The sequence below is a fragment of the Sinocyclocheilus grahami genome, unplaced genomic scaffold, assembly GCF_001515645.1.
Source record: "Sinocyclocheilus grahami isolate Dianchi unplaced genomic scaffold, SAMN03320097.WGS_v1.1 scaffold344.1, whole genome shotgun sequence".
Taxonomy (NCBI): Eukaryota; Metazoa; Chordata; class Actinopteri; order Cypriniformes; family Cyprinidae; genus Sinocyclocheilus; species Sinocyclocheilus grahami.
In genome coordinates this window covers 1,803,853-1,822,408 of record NW_015505523.1, presented here as the reverse complement: position 1 = coordinate 1,822,408, position 18,556 = coordinate 1,803,853, and the positions used below count along the sequence as shown (strand labels likewise).

Sequence of the window (18,556 nt, the reverse complement as noted above, 5' to 3'; positions counted from 1 at the left end):
ACACACACACACACACACACACACACACACACACACACACACACACACACACACACACACACACATATATATATATATATATATATATAAAAATGTAATTTATTCCTATGATGGCAAATCTGAATTTTCAGCATCATTACTCCAGTCTTCAGTGTCACATGATCCTTCAGAAATCATTCTAATATGCTTAATTGGTGCTCAAGAAACATTTCTTCTTTTTTAATGATTTTTTTTATGAATAGAATGTTTAAAAGAACAGCATTTATTTGTAATAAAAATCTTTTGTAACATTAAAAATTACTTTAATGTTACTTTTTAACAATTTAATGCATCCTTGCTAAATAAAAGTATGAATTTCTTTCAAAAAAACAAGCAATAAACTATCTTACTGACCTCAAACATTTGTGATGTAACGGCTTCCTTTTTAACACTTTTTTTTATCATTTGTTTCATATTAGCCGATAAAATCCAGAGCTCGCCTGCTTAAGCTCAGCCATTAGCTGGGGTGTCATATTTATCTTTCATCTGATGCAATGTTTTTTCTTCATAATTTTCTGGAAGTTTTATAATACAGTTTTGAAATCTCCCACTGAATGCGTAGTGAACTGGCATTCGCCTTTATCAAACATCTGGGTTCCATATATTATTTTTCCCAAACATTAGACTCTATTTTCTATTTAAAATTATTAGCATTTCCTTCAGGGAATGCAAATCTAGCTGTAACTGTAAAAAAAAAACTGTGTGGTTACTGTCTCTCTCCTCAATGCTTTGAATGCTGCTTTGTCCAGGATTAAACACACACAGCTGTAATGTGGCTGCTCTGAAGTGGCTGTTGTGTGTGGTCATCCTGTTGCTGCACTGGCCAGATGAGGTTTATCCAAGAACCAAGCCCTCATATTTACCCTGCAGACCCCAAACGTCAACACTCTCTAACACTTGCTTGTTTACCTTTTGAAGTTACGGCCCTCTTTTACTGCCCCACAGGGAAGAAGCTGGATCGTGAGGCGGAGCTATGAAGATTTCAGAGTGCTGGATAAGCATCTCCATCTCTGCATCTATGACCGCCGCTTTTCCCAGCTCCCCGAGCTGCCCCGTTTCGACAGCCTGAGGGAGAGAGCAGAGGTAAGACCCCAAATACTTCTCTTTTAGCTCTCCCCTGCGGCCAATGAGACATTTTAGGCTCTTGCCTGTAAAAATAGAATGGTCAGAGCTTCCATACACAGCGCTTATCCTGAAAGATGCCCCTCTCAGAGCAGCTTTTGACATCTGTGATGAGTGAGTGCTCAGTGAGGCTGGTTAACAGCACCTAATGGCGTCGCTTGAGAGACCGTTAGATGGATATCCCTGTAGTGTTCAAAAAAACCTCTTCTCCCTGCTGTGTTGGGCATACCTAGCATTTGTTTCACAGAGTAGTATACTTGAACCGTGGCATATTTTCACAGCTAAACTGATCTGCTTTGACGTTTGAGTGGCTGATAATGCCACCCATAATGTTTTGCAGTAATGGAACTCTCCGAGCTGCTAAGTGGATGCTTCCACGATACTTTTGTGTGTAATCAGGCGCTTTGAGCTTCCCCATAACAAGAAAACAGCTCCAAGGTCATATTTCACCTATTGGATTGTGCAGTTTTATTTGTAGAGAGATCTTAGTAAAGATGCATCTGAATCTTGAAAGAGGAGCTCGGTATTACAAGCTCTGAGATGATTTTAAAAGGTTAACTGGCTCTGATTTATAGGAACAAACAGCTCAAAGGACACACTAATTATGAGGCTTGCCTATGCATTAAATGTGTGATGTCTCACACAAATGAACCTCATTAGCACACGAGCAAAACATAGCAAATAACTGAAGCAAGCGACCGTATCATTAAAGAACGCTGTTCAATTTCTGTTCACCTACATTCTTCATGTTGTTTTCTAGTATAGTCAACACAAGCAGAGTTCCCTTGGATTTTAGAGGTGCATGAAGCCATATCGAGCATGAGAGTTCTCACAGCTGTCTGTTCGGTCGTCTTTGACCTAATTATGCTTCCTTTGCAGCCCCTTTTGGCCTTAGTTTTACAATTCGGTGAGTCTGCCAGCATACTGTACGTCTGGGAAAGTAATTGACAGGAGGGTGGATTTTGGGATGGGTTCAGCTGGAACAGATTCCATCAGTGCTCGGTGGATCATGAATAAACTCTTATAGACTTTCATTGGCACATTTTAATATCCAGCTCTTTTTTCTCTCTCGTTGACTGGCTGTCCATCAGTCACCAAAACACTTGTCTTTCATATGATATTACATTACACTAATATATATACACTATGGTATCAGAAACTTCAATTAGGTGGTGATGACTATAAAGCTTAGTTAAAAAAACAGCAATTATTTGAAATATCTTGAGAAATAATCTTGTGTAAATTTGTAAATGTCTTTTCTGTCACGTTTGATTGATTTAATGCATACCTTGTGAATAAAAATATTAATTTCTTCCCAAAAACATCTTACTGACCTCAAGTTTTTGAATTATAGTGTACATTTAGCCAATTTAAAAATAATAAAAAAGGATTTTTTACACGGCACCCCTGCTCTTGACAGACGGCACCCCGGTTGGGAAACACTGGCCTAGAGTGAGCGGCGGCGGCCTACAGTGAGCATTGGCCGGGGGCTAGCGTGAGGAACGGCCGGAGGGTTAGAGTGAGCAGAGGCGGGTGGGCTTGCGATTTCGACGAAGGAGTGTCCGGAAGAACATGTGACGACTCCGGGCTGGACTCCGCTTCGTCCACGGTGAAAACCGATCCGGCGATCCACAGCGCAAAGTTGTAGTAGTATTTCCTCAGTAGTATAAAGTAGTATTTCCTCAGCGACCAGCACGGATCAGCTCCAGGCATGACGAAGCAGATATCGTCCTCTTTTGGAAGGCCAAACAAAGTAGTTTCGCTTTCACACCGAATCACACAGTGCCTTCAGGACATGGTGGCGGCGGCAACAATACTACTGCGAGAATAAAAGTTACGCCTTCTTTCTTTGCGTGAACATTTGGGTGGCGTTATGCAAATCTTCCCACATAGTGACGTAGATATGTGGGGGCGTGTTAGAACGAGCCGTTTTAGGTAGGCGTGGCTGACTCAACTGACTTAACTTTTATAAAGAATATCTCTTTGGATTTGAGACTTTAGTCTTCTTTATGCACCAAGAGCTTGTGACACTCCAAAGAGAAAGGAAAAACTGAAATCGCATCATATGACCCCTTTAATAGACACAGGAGAATCATTGTCATTTAGAAATTAGATTGTGTGGTTGTCTGAATCGAGATTGCGATCTTTTAACGATTAATCATGCAGCTCTAGTGCTGACACCCTCCTGTCTCTATTTTCCAGTAGGAACATTTTTTATTATAACTACTGTATTTTTAGACTGATCTGTATGTAATGGGGTTTAAATAGAAGTTAAGTTTTAGAAACAGATGTGTGGTTGAGCTCTTTTATTAGACTGATCTTTTGAGCAGTATATAAGACAGCTCCACCTCACCTCCTTCTGCTACATTAGATTTTATGCAAGCCATGTGGAAGTATAATCCAAATAATTTTATATCTCAGCGTGCAAATGGAGCTCTTTTAAAGTAGCCACAGTCACCAAACATACACTCCAAAAAACAATAACTGCTATGCCGCAAATAAATGTATACCAAGCTTTTTACGTATATTTCACTGAAGAGACTAGCATTGTTTCTGAGAGTGTGTAAAAATGCAAATGCAGCTGAGTTGCGTACTCAAAATATGCGTAGATTTTAATTCTGCCTGTTTTATGTCGAAACTCTACAGTTTCTACACAGAAAGCTGCATTCCCTGCACCTACCCTATCATTTTCTAATGAAAAAGTATGCAAACTCAGGTTTATGTGTGCTTTTAACCTCCCTGTAAAAGTACTCTGTATTTATAGAATTACCCCCTTGGAAGTTGTCACACTAGCTTTACCCTCCCTCTCTCGCTCTCTTTCTCCCAACAGGCAGTTTCCCAGATGCTGATGGCTTACCTCTCCCGTCTCTCAGCGATTGCTGATAATAAGATCAACTGTGGGCCGGCCCTCACATGGATGGAGGTACTGATTTGATACCATTTGTGCAGAGATAGCTGATTATTCACTTGAATAATCAGTGAGGATGAGGGATGTTCACTGAACACATATTCAATGTTGCCATTAGCTGGGGTGTCATATTTATCTCTTTCTCCAGGTTGACAACAAAGGGAATCACTTGCTGGTGCATGAGGAGTCATCCATAAATGTTCCAGCTATCGCAGCGGCCCATGTGATCAAGCGCTACATTGCCCAGGCAGCTGATGAGCTGTCATTTGAGGTGACTGGGATAAAAAGGAAGACAGATTAATGCAGTATTGAAGATGTGTGATTGTCATACTAATAATGATTATTTTGTGAAGAGTCTTGATTAATTTCTCTCTCTCCCTCTCTTTTTCTCAGGTGGGGGATATTGTTTCTGTAATAGACATGCCACCCAAAGAGGACACCACCTGGTGGAGAGGAAAACATGGTTTCCAGGTTTGTTCCGCGTGATTTAGCCCTCTATTTCAAGTGTACATGGCAGTTTAGAAATTGCAGGTAGAGTCCCCTTGGAGCAACTGACGATTAAAGGTGGAGTAAGTGATTTCTGGTAGCCAATGTTGATATTTCAAATCACCAAAACAAACACGCCCCTACCCCAAAAGTTTCTCGCCCCTATTTTGATAGCACCGCCCCACACATACGTACGCAACCCAGACAACGATTAGTTCTGTGAAACAAAGCAAAACCAATGTTACACCGTGTCTACACCGGACGCGAGCGGCGCGGTGCGACAAAATAATATAGAACTCATTATAATCAGTGATGCTGTCTACACCATAGATATATATATATATACAATTGCAGGCCTTCCGCTCCTTGAGTTCTCACCAGCGCTGGAAAGCTGATCCGATATTTACACGGGTCCTACTTCTTGCCTTATCGTAAGCCTTCTTTTGTTCCGCAGAAGTTTTCCTCTTTTGTTTTTTTATCCACCATCTCTGTCCTTATCGTAAGCCTTCTTTTGTCCCGCAGACGGTTTCCTCTCTTTTTTGTCGTCTTTTATTTTATTTTTTATATCCACAATCTCTATCTTTCTGTCGCTCGGCTCGGCTAATGTCCGTCCTGTGCAATGAGCGCTCTCTCCTCATCGCATGAGTAGACACGCCCCTTACTGCTGATTGGCTACAAGTTTGTTTTGGTACTCAGCCCGACTCAGTTTTCTAAAGTGTTTTTGAAAAAAAGACATACCCCACCTTTAAGTGCTTTCACTGTGATCACAGTAACTCTCCAGTCTTCAATAAGGCTTGAACCTGCGAACTATGGGTTTGACAGCCCACCACTTGGCTACTATGGAGGAACTAGAAGTGCTATTTAAAAATAAAATGAAGAAACAATTTAAGAATTCAAAAATAAGAATGTAAATAGACAAATATCTCACACTTTATATTGACAAATAAATAGTTTATTCATGAATTCATGTTTAAAATTAAACTGATTCATTTAAAATAATGCATAATCAAGTCATTTTTCAAAGTGACAATAGACGAGATTGTTTAAATTTTTTAAATAAACACTTTGAATTTGCAAAAAACAGACCTACTGTAAATGAAGTTGTTTAATTTACGTTTAAAATTATTTACATCTAAAAATGTATCAATATAAAATAATGCATTAAAACTTTTTTCAAATTAACACAGACAAATATTAAATTGATTCATGTTTAAAATGACAGTTAAATGTTATACTGGAATACATCACTTTTCATATTCTTTAAATAGACATTTAAATTGTAAAAAAGAATTAGTTAATTGTAACGGTAACATTTTAAATTAAGTTACATTTTCTAAAAAATAAAAAAAGCATTGCTTTTCTTAATCCATTTGGCAAATGCTCTTTCAAATGCTTTGCCACCACCTAGTAAAGTGTCAAAAACAAGCTGTTTCATTTCTCATATTACCGAATATGACTAACAAAATTACTCAGTTGTCAGTGTAAAATATAGTCTATGTGTAAAAGAATCCAATCCAGTTTAATAGACGAGTTTGGCTCATTGTTCACCCGTGTACATGGGTGAGACCCACTGGTGAGTCACTTAACATTCTGCCAATCTGCCAAACTGTGCTCTCTTATTGCCCCACGAGCATATGCCCAGCATTGCCGTCTTTGTTTGGCCCTGTTGGTATTCAGTGCTTTGGCACGTTATGCCATTTCTGCATCTCCAGTGAGTCACAGCTAGGACCTTTGTAGGGAGACCGGTTCATGGTGGCAGATGTGTGCTGGATCCATCGGGGGGGCAGCCTGACACTGAGCTCTGGCAGCATACAGCTGGGTCAGGTAGCCAGCATCTGTCTGCATGGAAAAAGAGTGCACAGCAATGCCAGCTGTCACCACGAGAATCAGCACACACTGATGTCAGCAGGGTCGTCAAGACTCGTAATCAAGCTCTAGTGTAGAAGAGACTGAGCTTTGCTAAAATGTCTGTGATTGGTCACAATGTCAAGGTTATACTAATACACATGGTTAATGTTTTCTGCTAGATAAGCTCAAATGATACAGAAAACCCTGTCTTTTGTCATAGACTTGATTCATAAGTCTGCAGTTGGTTAGTAGGTGATGGATTGATCAAATCAAACTTTAGGTTGTAAAATATGGCAAGCATGTACATTTGGCTCTGTGTGTACTTTTAGTTTGTTCATGTTTGTGCGTGAGAGACTGATGAACTTTGAATCTTCTTTCAGGTGAACAATGTTCAAGTTAGGCGCCCTTGAAATTTATAAGCCTTATGCTATTGTTTTCAGAGATTTTTTTCTTTGATATGAAACTGGAATGTCTCGAAGTATTTGGTTTTTAACCCCCCACCCCCGGCATCCCTCATTGTCCTGGCATTAAATCATTATAATTAGCAAGAACAATGTGGAATGTATAACAGAAAATTGCAAGCATTTGCAATCATGCAAGAAGATCAGTTAACATATTTTCAGTGGCAATATAGCAAATATAGCACTGATCCCAACTTCAGTTTACATGCAGCACAATTCAAGTATATGCTTTTATTTTTAATTAATTATTTTTCAAGCAAGGACACATGAAATTAATCACAAATGATAGTGAAGACATTTAGAATTTTATAAAATTTCTATTTCAAATAAGTGTTGTTCTTTTGAACTTTCTATTCATCAAAGAAGCATAAAACAATGCATCATGATTTCCGCAAAAATATTAAGCAGCACAACTGTTTTCAACATTGATAATAATACAAAATATTTTTGAGCACCAGATCAGCATATTTGATTGATCTCTGAAAACTAGAGTAATAGCTGCTGAAAATTTAGCTTTGTTGTCACAAAAAAGAAATTAAATTTTTTTAAATGCATTAAAATGGAAAAGTGGAAATTAAAATCTTAATTGAAATTACTACTATTTTTACTGTATTGATAAAATAAATGTACCCCTGATGAGATTAAGAGACTTCTTTTAAAAATGCCCCAAAAAGACCCCCAAATTTTGAATGGTAGTGTATATTATTATTTTCCCAGCTCTTCTAAATGAGTTACAAATCATTCTAGATATGCTAATGCAGCATGAAAGCATATAGATGCCTGTTTTTACTGTGCTGTACACTTCATCACTCCAGGGGCACAAAATATGATCATTAATTAAATGAGATAGGGCTGCATTTTTAGAAACCTCTAGTTGTGAGAAAAAAATTAAATAAAATAGTATTAATATAATCTAGCAGATATTATCACGACTGTCCATAAAAATGTTCAGAACTCATTAGTTTAGCTTATTAGTTTGTCTCTTTAAGAATTATTGTAATATATTAACTGAGTTATATTTTGTTATGACACAGTAACATGTTATTTTCTGAATGTGACTAAGTGCAGAATGAGGAGTGATATGATGAGCGTTGGCATGTCTGTCTCCAGAGAGAGAATAAGCTTTTCGAACCTTCTCTGCTCTTTACAGGTTGGCTTCTTTCCCAGCGAGTGTGTGGAGCTGATAAACGACAAGGTCCCACAGTCTGTTACCAACTCGGTGCCAAAACCAGGTACCACAAAACACACACACATACCTCAAATCCTGCTGGGACAGCTCATCAGTTCCTCTGCACATGTCTGTATTAACCATCCCATAACAGTTTACTTCTACTGCAGGGCATTATAAACCGCAGCAACCCAGCAAACATCATCAGGAAACTGAACACAAGGTCACACTTGCTGTCATATGCATTCAGATTTCTCCTGAGGCTGCTGGGCCTTTGAAAAGATGCAGGTTTTGGAAGGCTAGCTTGTTACTCACGTGTTGCAGTGAGATATTAATCATATGGAGAGCGAGAGAGAGTGGATTGGAGCAAAGTGTATAAGAAGTGTCGTGTTGAATCAGCCATGGATCGAGTCTGTGGTGTGTGTGTATTTGAGTGAACTGGAACAGGTGCTGACTGGAGACTCTGGGTCCTGTTGCATGAATCACAGATCTTCAAACCTTCATGAAGAGAAGACTACAAGCTGCTATTTAAAGTTTTAGAGCCTGTTGTCCTTGGGAAGGGCACAGCTGCTTTTTAAGAAAGTGTCACTTCAGATTTCAACATGCAAGGTTTTCAGATTTCGAAGCACGTCGTCAACACACTGCATGGGAAATTTGTGGTTCACACCCAGTCTACATTATTTTTTTCCCCTTCCCTCCTCACCAAGGAACCCTTTGACCCTTTTCATTTATTACATTCATAGTTGAATCTGTGTTGCACAGTTGTTTGCTTTCCCTCTTTTCACTCCTAATGGTTTGTTGGAGAGTGTGTATGTGCCTTTAATGTACATCACACACTGTGACACAGAATGGTATGATTTATTCCCTCCATTTACAGAATATCTCACTGGCCGAGCACTAAAACGTCAAAAGAAACAACTTGATTAATAGAATCTCAAATGGACTGTTGCTAGCTTTCACAATCATAACATGAGCAATACATTTAGTCATATTTGGAGTGGCCGTGGACCATGCGGACTGCTTTAAGAGAGGTCAGTTTACATCATAACTTGGACTAACAGGCCTGCCAAGCCATCCGGAGACTTATCCATCACCTGCAGCCGTTTCTGTTTGGTTTTAGCCATTCTGTGTATCAAATCAATGCTTATTGGCATCCGCAGAAGGGTGAATCATCTTTATCATCATCATCATGACTCATCGGACCAATCAGAATGCTGGCTTGCAGTGGGTGGGTGGTAGGGCTTTGTGGTACACATTGTCTTGTAGGAGTAATAACATTGCAGAGGTGCAATGATGTGGCACAGCACAGTGTAATCAGCCCAAAAAAAGAGCCCCGGGGCTCTTGGGCGTAATTACAGCAATGCTTTTTATCGTTTCATTATTAAGGCCAATGCAAGAAACAAATGAGGTACATTGTAAGCTTTGACTATGCCAAAGCTTTTTGCTGGGGTTTAGAATATTTTTCATTGCTTGTACATGTACTGTCTCTGACACTGTATTTGGAATGTATGTTGCATTGCTTTGCACTTTGCATGCATGTGTGATGTGTTATTTGACCATGCTTCCTCCACTGCTCCCTCAGCGTCCCCCTGCTCTGGTCTGCGGCCGGCCTCCTGGAGTCTGTTCCCACCCTGTGCGTGCTGGTATACTCTCCCCAACGCCTCTCTTTTTGTCTTAAAGGGCTAGTTCACTCAGAAATAAATAATCTGTCAACATATGCTCACCTTTATGTTGTTCCAAACGCATATTACTTTTTTCTCCATGGAGCATGGATTTATTTTATTGTATTATTTTTTGTTGTATTTTAATTTTTTTATTTCCTTTATTTTATTTTTGGTTATCATCTTTTGTTTATTATTATTATTATTTTTATTGTTTTTGGGTAATATCTTGGTTTTTATATATATATATATATATATATATATATATATATATATATATATATATATATATACAGTGGGGCAAAAAAGTATTTAGTCAGCCACCAATTTTGCAAGTTCTCCCACTTAAAAAGATGAGAGAGGCCTGTAATTTTCATCATAGGTATACCTTAACTATGAGAGACAAAATGAGAAAAAAAGTCTAGAAAATCACATTGTAGGATTTTTAAAGAATTAATTGGTAAATTCCTCTGTAAAATAAGTATTTGGTCACCTACAAACAAGCAAGATTTCTGGCTCTCACAGACCTGTAACTTCTTCTTTAAGAGGCTCCTCTGTCCTCCACTGGTTACCTGTATTAATGGCATCTGTTTGAACTTGTTGTCAGTATAAAAGACACCTGTCCACAACCTCAAACAGTCACACTCCAAACTCCACCATGGTCAAGACCAAAGAGCTGTCAAAGGACACCAGAAACAAAATTGTAGGCCTGCACCAGGCTGGGAAGACTGAATCTGCAATAGGTTAGCAGCTTGGTGTGAAGAAATCAACTGTGGGAGCAATTATTAGAAAATGGAAGACATACAAGACCACTGATAATCTCCCTCGATCTGGGGCTCCATGCAAGATCTCACCCCGTGGGGTCAAAATGATCCCAGAACCACACGGGGGGGACCTAGTGAATGACCTGCAGAGAGCTGGGACCAAAGTAACAAAGGCTACATCAGTAACACACTGCGCTGCCAGGGACTCAAATCCTGCAGTGCCAGACGTGTCCCCCTGCTTAAGCCAGTACATGTCCAGGCCCGTCTGAAGTTTGCTAGAGAGCATTTGGATGATCCAGAAGAGGATTGGGAGAATGTCATATGGTCAGATGAAACCAAAATAGAACTTTTTGGTAAAAACTCAACTTGTTGTGTTTGGAGGAGAAAGAATGCTGAGTTGCATCCAAAGAACACGATACCTACTGTGAAGCATGGGGGTGGAAATATCATGCTTTGGGGCTGTTTTTCTGCAAAGGTACCAGGACGAGTGATCCGTGTAAACGAAAGAATGAATGGGGCCATGTATCGTGAGATTTTGAGTGAAAACCTCCTTCCATCAGCAAGGGCATTGAAGATGAAACGTGGCTGGGTCTTTCAGCATGACAATGATCCCAAACACACCGCCCGGGCAACGAAGGAGTGGCTTCGTAAGAAGCATTTCAAGGTCCTGGAGTGGCCTAGCCAGTCTCCAGATCTCAACCCCAAAGAAAATCTTTGGAGGGAGTTGAAAATCCATGTTGCCCAGCAACAGCCCCAAAACATTACTGCTCTAGAGGAGATCTGCATGGAGGAATGGGCCAAAGTACCAGCAACAGTGTGTGAAGACTTACAGAAAACGTTTGACCTCTGTCATTGCCAACAAAGGGTATATAACACAGTATTGAGATGAAATTTTGGTATTGACCAAATACTTATTTTCCACCATAATTTGCAAATAAATTCTTTAAAAATCCTACAATGTGATTTTCTGGATTTTTTTTTCTCATTTTGTCTCTCATAGTTGAGGTATACCTATGATGAAAATTACAGGCCTCTCTCGTCGTTTTAAGTGGGAGAACTTGCACAATTGGTGGCTGACTAAATACTTTTTTTCCCCACTGTATATATATGTATAAATAATTTTTTTATTTATTTATTTAATTTTTGTATTGTGTGAGTTGGAAAGAAACTGGTTAGCATACCGGTTTGGAAAGACATAAGGCCAAGAAAATGCTGATCATTTCATTTTTTGTGTTAGTCACACGCCCTCCATCTCCTGCTCTCTTTTTTTCACACGAACACGCATTACACACACACACACACACACACACACACACATACATTTTCTCATTATAATTTTTATCACACTTTCTCCCTGCATGCATAAGTTGTCCTTTGGCAGTATTTCTCTTGCATTGCAGTTTAGAGCACTCTTATCCATGTTAGTCTAGTGTTTGTCTTCACATGCATTTTACTGCACCGTCTTGTTTATTATCATTTATAGCAGCTTCAGAACTGTTGTGAAACTTTCCCAATGGCGAGGAAATGTGGAGTGAGGGGGGAAACTCTCCTGAAAGACTTCTAAGCTAATAGAGCTGCATGTGCAGCTGTTGTTCTCATGTTCTCTAACTGGGTCCCTCCCTCCCTCTCCCCTTCTCTCCTCCCGGCATGCAGATTTGGAGATGGAGAGTGTAAAGCAGGACAGTGCATGGGCACCCGACCCATTAAACCCCTACAGGCTGAGCTCAGGTAGACCAAACCGTTTATCCATGTACTACGTCTAACACGGACTAACCCTGAACTCTCCTGTGCATCTCCGCACAGTTGCCTGCTGCTCACGGGTGCTCTGAACACAACTGGCACTCTGTATCTTTAGAATGTAGTTTCACTGGTCTTTCCTAACACCACGTGTTAACTATATGAAGATTTGACGCAAGCACAACAAATATAGTCTTGTTTTTCACTGAACACTCTTCTGGTGTCTCTAGTATGTGACTTTGACCCTTGTCTTACAGATTTACCCTGATAGCACTTTTTCTCTCTTTTGACCTGCATTTGAATGCATGTTACTGTTTAACAATGTTTTTGCATATTATTTTACTGTAATACTGCCGAATTGTCTCTTTTTTTAGAGATGCATGGTGTAGTGACGATATCAGCTGTTGAACAATATTTAATTGTTCATGCTTCTTTTCCCCTATTTTTACGTTTAGATTACCTTTGCCGTCATTAAATGCTAATTTGATTAATTTATAAGAAGATTTTTTATTTAAGTATAGAATTGTAATGCCATTAGCCATAATATAGAAATATTGGCCAGTGTTGTATATTTCATTGTGCATACTCATTATCCCTATCGTTACATTTAGATGATCTTTGCCATCAATAAACTGGCACTTAAAATTGATCTAAAATTAATGTTATTAATCAAAAGTTAATAATAAAAATCAATTTTCATACTGTGCACTATAATGTCTAAAATCATGAATCATTTCAATTGATTGATTTTAGTGTTTAATTTGTAATTTATGTAGAGAAAATAGAATAGGATTTTATTGTCTGTTATTTATTGCTTGTCACCCATAAAATAAATTCTAGTCAATACTGATAATTGTTTTAATATCATTGCATCTCTACTTCTTTGACTGTGTCAACACTTAATGTGTCTGTATTTGAAATGAAGCTTGTGACGTCAGTTTATAGCACCGTTCCACCGCTCTTTAAAGTGCACTAGAAAGCCCTATTGTCACGTTATTTTGCGACACACTCCTGGGCTGATTTACATGACCCTGTTTAGGAAAGGCTATAAAATAATCCCATCTTTGTTCACTGACAATATGAACTACAGTCTCTCCATGGTGACAAACACATTCTTGTGTACTGCCTTTGTACAAGCTCAAATAGGCTACAACATACCTCTCTGCTCCCCTGCAGAGCTTTAGCTAAGCAGCAAGCGCCTATCAGATGACACAAAATGCCTTATGAATCATTCACCTCATTAAGCAAATTCCCCATGTAAATGGTTAACCACATAATGTCCTATCATGCAGGTGGTGTAACAGTGATAAAGGTTGCTGTAATATTTTATTTACCAAGGTTTTCAAGGCATATTGTATGTAATGAAAATGCCTGAAGTATAATCATTTCTTGTTCTTTGACATTCACAGACTAAATTGCATTTATTTAATTCCCTTATTCTCAGCTGTAGCAGGTGCTGCTCCAGATGTAGCTCCCTTAGCTCCCCCTCACTTCCTAACTTTTTCTTGTGGGGCAACAAATGTCTTCCTCTCAGTGGAGTAAAGGGCAGCTGCCTCTGAACAAGCCAAGACAGCTGGAAGGAACTGTGAGAGAATGAGAGACAAACTGTATTAGGTTTACATAGCAATATGTGTCCGTTTGTCCTACAGGGGATTGTGTACTTCCTTACTGGTCTGTTCTGAAAACAGAGACATTTATGTGAACTTCTGTTAGCTGTTGGGTTGGGAAACAATTTTATTGGTGTTTGTTGTACTCGTGCACATTCCTACTAACTCTCGTAATGGTTTTAGTGTTTTTGTTTTATTATTAGTAGTGGTATCATTATGTATAGACACTACCTTTAGAAAGTTTGGGGTCAGTATGATTAATACTGTAATTTAGCAACGATGCATTAATGTCAAAAATGTTACAACTTTTTATTTATAAATGTTTTTACTTTTATTGTCCATTTAACACCAGTGTTACCTTGCAAAACACGTATATGTGTGTTGTTTGACAGTTTGGCCACAAACCTCTTGCTTTAGAGTGCAGACAAGCTTGTCTTTGTCAGTTCCTTATGGCTCTACCATGTCAGTCTGGGTTGTAAAAGCTGAATGGAACATGGGCTTGGCTAAGAATGGGTTTCTTTAGAAAGAGTGCATTGTTGTTGCCCTGGTGGTGTAGTCGAATGAGTTATATTTATGTTCGTCTGGCTTCTTGATTTGTTGTAGTTTTACTAAGTCGTAATTAAGCTGTAGCCTAAATAGAACATCACAGGAGACAGTTGTGTTGTATTGCCATTGTCTTTCAAAGCACATTCATCACTCGATAGTGGATATCTGATAAATGCAACAGCCTGCAGGCTGAAACTGTCGCTCTTTGGGTTGCCTGGCTGCTCATGCTCCGATCTCTGCAGTTAGAAGCCAGCGCTGTTGAAAGTTGATATTAGGGGCTGGACAAATCCTGAGAGGAAAGAGAGGAGGGAAAAAGCAAAGAGGAAAGAATGCATGCTGACTATTAGCTTTTACCGGCTGGCAGGGAGAGTGAGAGAGAGAGAGTGCGGTCTGTGATGATCATTTACCGTCGTGTCTTGAGCTCTCTACCGCAGCTGCAGCCTGGCAAACTTAAGAATACTCAAGTACAGTTTTTCTGTCCCTTTTTCATGGATATTTCACATTGAGGTAAGTTATGAAGTTGCAGTTTTAGTGCTAATAAAGTTGCTAAACTATCTCAGACTTGTAGATGTGACTGAAGTGCTTTCTATTGGCAGATTTGTGTGTGGTTTATTCATTTGTAGTGCTGAAAACAATAGCATTTTAAATGTGTGCGCACTGTTAATTTGCGATAAATGCATTTTGTCTTCGCCTTTCTCTGTAGATTTTGTATGTGCTGATGTGTGTAGTAAAGTCATTTTTGTGTTTTCTTAAAAATTCATTTTTAGCAAGTCATCGGAACTCACGTTCTGAGTGTTGATTTGGAGGGAAAAAAAGAAAAACGTATAATGTGTCAGTCACATTGCGCTGTAACGTCATCAGTGTCTCCTCAGCGAAGGTAAAGTGCAGCCTGGAGGAAACACTCGTTCTTCAGTAACACACACAGTCTTCTTGCCGCTTCTGTGAAGTTCAGCACATGCCCAGTGTTTGGTTTGTTGTGGAGTTTAGAATAAGAGGATCTGTGAAATGTGTGCCAGTTACGTTACTGGCTCTTGAAAAGTAGAACAGGAAATTCCTACAACGGCTCTTTTTATTATTGACCTCGACTGGATATGAGAGGATTAATTGCATCGAGACCAGCTGCAACTGCTTGTTGGAAAAATTGATAACTTTTATGATGAAAAATTGTGAGTAATGTGCCTTTTTAAAAGGTAAAGACACACAAAGGAACAGATGAGATCACAGCTGGCAGATGTCCCCTTGCCACGTCCACTGTGGTTTCAGCATGCAAAGAATCACACATCCTTAAAATCACCAGGGAGTTAAACTGTTAAACAACAGTGTAATATTTGCAATTTTGCTAATTATTTTTACTCCGTCTCCTGCTAAATCCACCACATGTGCCCACAAACATAAACACAGATGGACCAGTTTGTGGTTTTCAGGAATCCCAGCTGCATTTCTAATAGCTCTGAAATTGTTTCCGGCAACAGATTGTTTGCTGATTCATACAGCTTCATTATGCAAACAGTTATTTGGTTTGTAATATTTAAGCTTGCTAATATTTTATGAGGAACATCAGAACAATCCAAGTTAAATGAGAAATTACAGGGCTCAGGGTTTTCTAGCAAATCCAGTGGAATTATTTTGGTGTGTTTGTGTGTTCCTGTCAAATCCTTGGAATTTCTCTCTTGATACTTTTCCTCTGAATCGTCCAAGAGTCTCTCATGCAGATTCTAGGTCAGGCTGCTGATTTTTTAAATTAATTTTTTTTTTTTTTTTTGGGCATGGTGGTTGGTGTCAGGGTGTAATAACAACGCAAGCTGCTCTGGAGACCAAACAGCTTGAGACGTCATTCCTGCTTGGCCTCCTTCAAAAATGAAATGAAAGGAAACATTTATTACTTTCATGAAGACTTTCACAGATGTATGTCAGCCGCTCATCTTCAGGCTTTTTTCTTCCAATGCTGAGATTATATTAAACTTGTAAAGTCATTCATAGTTGATTTATATGCTACTGTAATTGCCTCTGTAACAGTTGCATTGATCCACAGAGAATAAAGTGGTTTGATTTTGCTCTACCAAAAGAAGAACAAACATCCGAAGATGGAGAATGTACTTCCCTCAGAGGAATTTGGGTGAATTAATAATTCTGCTTGGTTGACGAAACAGCCCTTTATGATCTAGGTTATTTAAGCAACACTTCCAATGGACGATTTGGGAAATTCCTTCAGTAAAGGAACAGGGTTAATGCCTAAACCCATTATTCTTACTCAACCAAGTGCCTTTGCTTTTTTATTTCATAAGATCTTGGCTCACTGATATGATGTGGCTGGCACTGGCCTGTTGGTAAACTGGATTTTCTTGGGGTCGTTTGTTGTTGCGCTGCTTGTGATTCACAGTGCAGTTTTCACTGATGTGAAAATATTATATAAATTTGCATGTCTTTTATTTTTTATCTTCCAGTGTCCAAGAAACACGGGAAACTGATCACTTTTCTCCGCACATTCATGAAGTCCAGGCCGACCAAGCAGAAGCTGAAGCAAAGGGGTATCCTCAGGGAGAGGGTGTTTGGCTGTGACCTAGGAGAACATCTCCTCAACTCCGGCCATGACGGTGAGCTTTGCCCCCTTCTGGTCCTACTCAAACTCAAGCTCATGCTCCAGACAGTGCTTGACACTAATGTGACACAGTGTGGGTGGGCTGGAAAGCATAGCTAACCCCCCCTCCTCTAGAATCACCCTTGGATCTGGCTGCATAGGTTGTCATGGCATCTGATTGGCTTAAAGCGGTCTAAAGGTCAGGAGGAATGGTTAGGGAGCCGTGTCTGGAGATTTCTTCCCCATTGAATCAAAGCTCCCTGGCAGCCTTCAGCATTTGCTCCATTTGTTTGACTTCAAATCCTCCCTGAGCCATTGCCTGCCCTTAAAATCTAAGCCTTGTCCTTTTCAAACTTGATACGACTGCTCGACCATTACATTTAGAAGGAGGTGGGGGGGGGGGGGGCCCCGGGGGGGGACCCCATTGCTTTTATTAAATGTTTCAGAATGGACATTCTTTTCCTCAAGAGCAAGTATCCTCAAAGCAGAAATTTGGTATTCTGGTATTCTTTAAAAATGTCTTTCTACAAAAGGTCATCTATTGTAGTTGGTTAGATGATAAAGTTTAGGTTTACTACCTAGATCTGAACCTTTCGCTCCCTTCACTGTCCTCCCACCCATGAGCCCACTCAGCTTTAATGTGTTTGTTAAACGAGTAATGGCAGAATCTGTATTCTCCGTTTCAGACACTCTGATCTCAGAGGAACGTGAGACGACATGGCTAAACACTTTGTTCAAGTAGACAGTCATTAGTATGGCTCAGTCATATTAACATAAAGCTCTGCAGACCTCCCTGCAATGCACTAATTATACTCTTGGACAGTATTTCGCTGGGAACAAAATGCATTAATCCAGTTTTTCTCTTTCTCAGTTGGTGCCATAAGGATTTTGGCCTCTGAAGTAATTTGCTGTATTTTTCAAAGTATTGAAAGGGCTCAAAAAGGTTCTGCTGACCAAATTGAGCCAGTAATTTTATTGTTGCTCTGTTGATGTTTCCAATGGCTCCACTGCCTCTTTTTTTTTCTTTTTTTTTTTTTGCCAAAAAAATACTTCCATTCAAAAGTGGAGGGTCATGTCGGCGCCAATAGCCTCGTGGTTAGTGCGTCGACATATAGCACAACTGTGCTCGTGGCGACACGAGTTCGATTCCTGTCTCGAGATCTTTTGCCGATCCCGCTCCTCTCTCTCCTCCCAGTAATTTCCTGTCATCTCTCTACTGTCCTATATGAATAAAAAGGCATAAAAATAACTTTAAAAAAAAAGTAGAGAGTCATTAAGATTAAGAAAATAATCCTTTTAGTCAGTCAGGATGTATTCAATTGAATCAGAAGTGAGAATAAAGACTAATAAAGAATATATTGTAAACAGTTATTGAATAATATTGAATATTTCAATATTATAATAAATTATGTGCTTTTGAACTTTTAACCAAAACTGAAAAAAAAAAATTATAATTAAGCAGCACAACTATTTTCAACATCGATAATAAGAAATGTGACACTGAAGACTGGAGTAATGGCTACTGAAAATTCAGCTTTGCCATCACAGGAGAATATTTGATTTTTGTGACCCTGTGACCACAAAATCAGTCATATGGGTAAATTTTTTAAAAGTGCCCCTATTATGGGTAA

The 18,556-nt window shown here is 39.2% G+C and overlaps 1 protein-coding gene across 5 annotated transcripts in view; it reads left to right on the top strand.

Moving 5' to 3' along the window:
• Positions 1–18,556, top strand: part of LOC107548189 (rho GTPase-activating protein 32-like) — a 122,707-nt gene that overhangs the window by 91,081 nt on the left and 13,070 nt on the right. For 2 of the 5 annotated variants that reach the window (XM_016228788.1, XM_016228791.1), the window contains 8 exons: positions 985–1,122; positions 3,992–4,084; positions 4,218–4,340; positions 4,463–4,540; positions 8,015–8,096; positions 9,615–9,665; positions 12,111–12,185; positions 16,792–16,941. In XM_016228788.1, the coding sequence (XP_016084274.1) occupies positions 985–1,122; positions 3,992–4,084; positions 4,218–4,340; positions 4,463–4,540; positions 8,015–8,096; positions 9,615–9,665; positions 12,111–12,185; positions 16,792–16,941 (790 nt within the window). Of the gene's footprint in view, positions 1–984; positions 1,123–3,991; positions 4,085–4,217; positions 4,341–4,462; positions 4,541–8,014; positions 8,097–9,614; positions 9,666–12,110; positions 12,186–14,698; positions 14,812–16,791; positions 16,942–18,556 lie in introns of those variants that run through there. The other 3 variants (XM_016228789.1, XM_016228790.1, XM_016228792.1) reach the window with 3 other exon arrangements.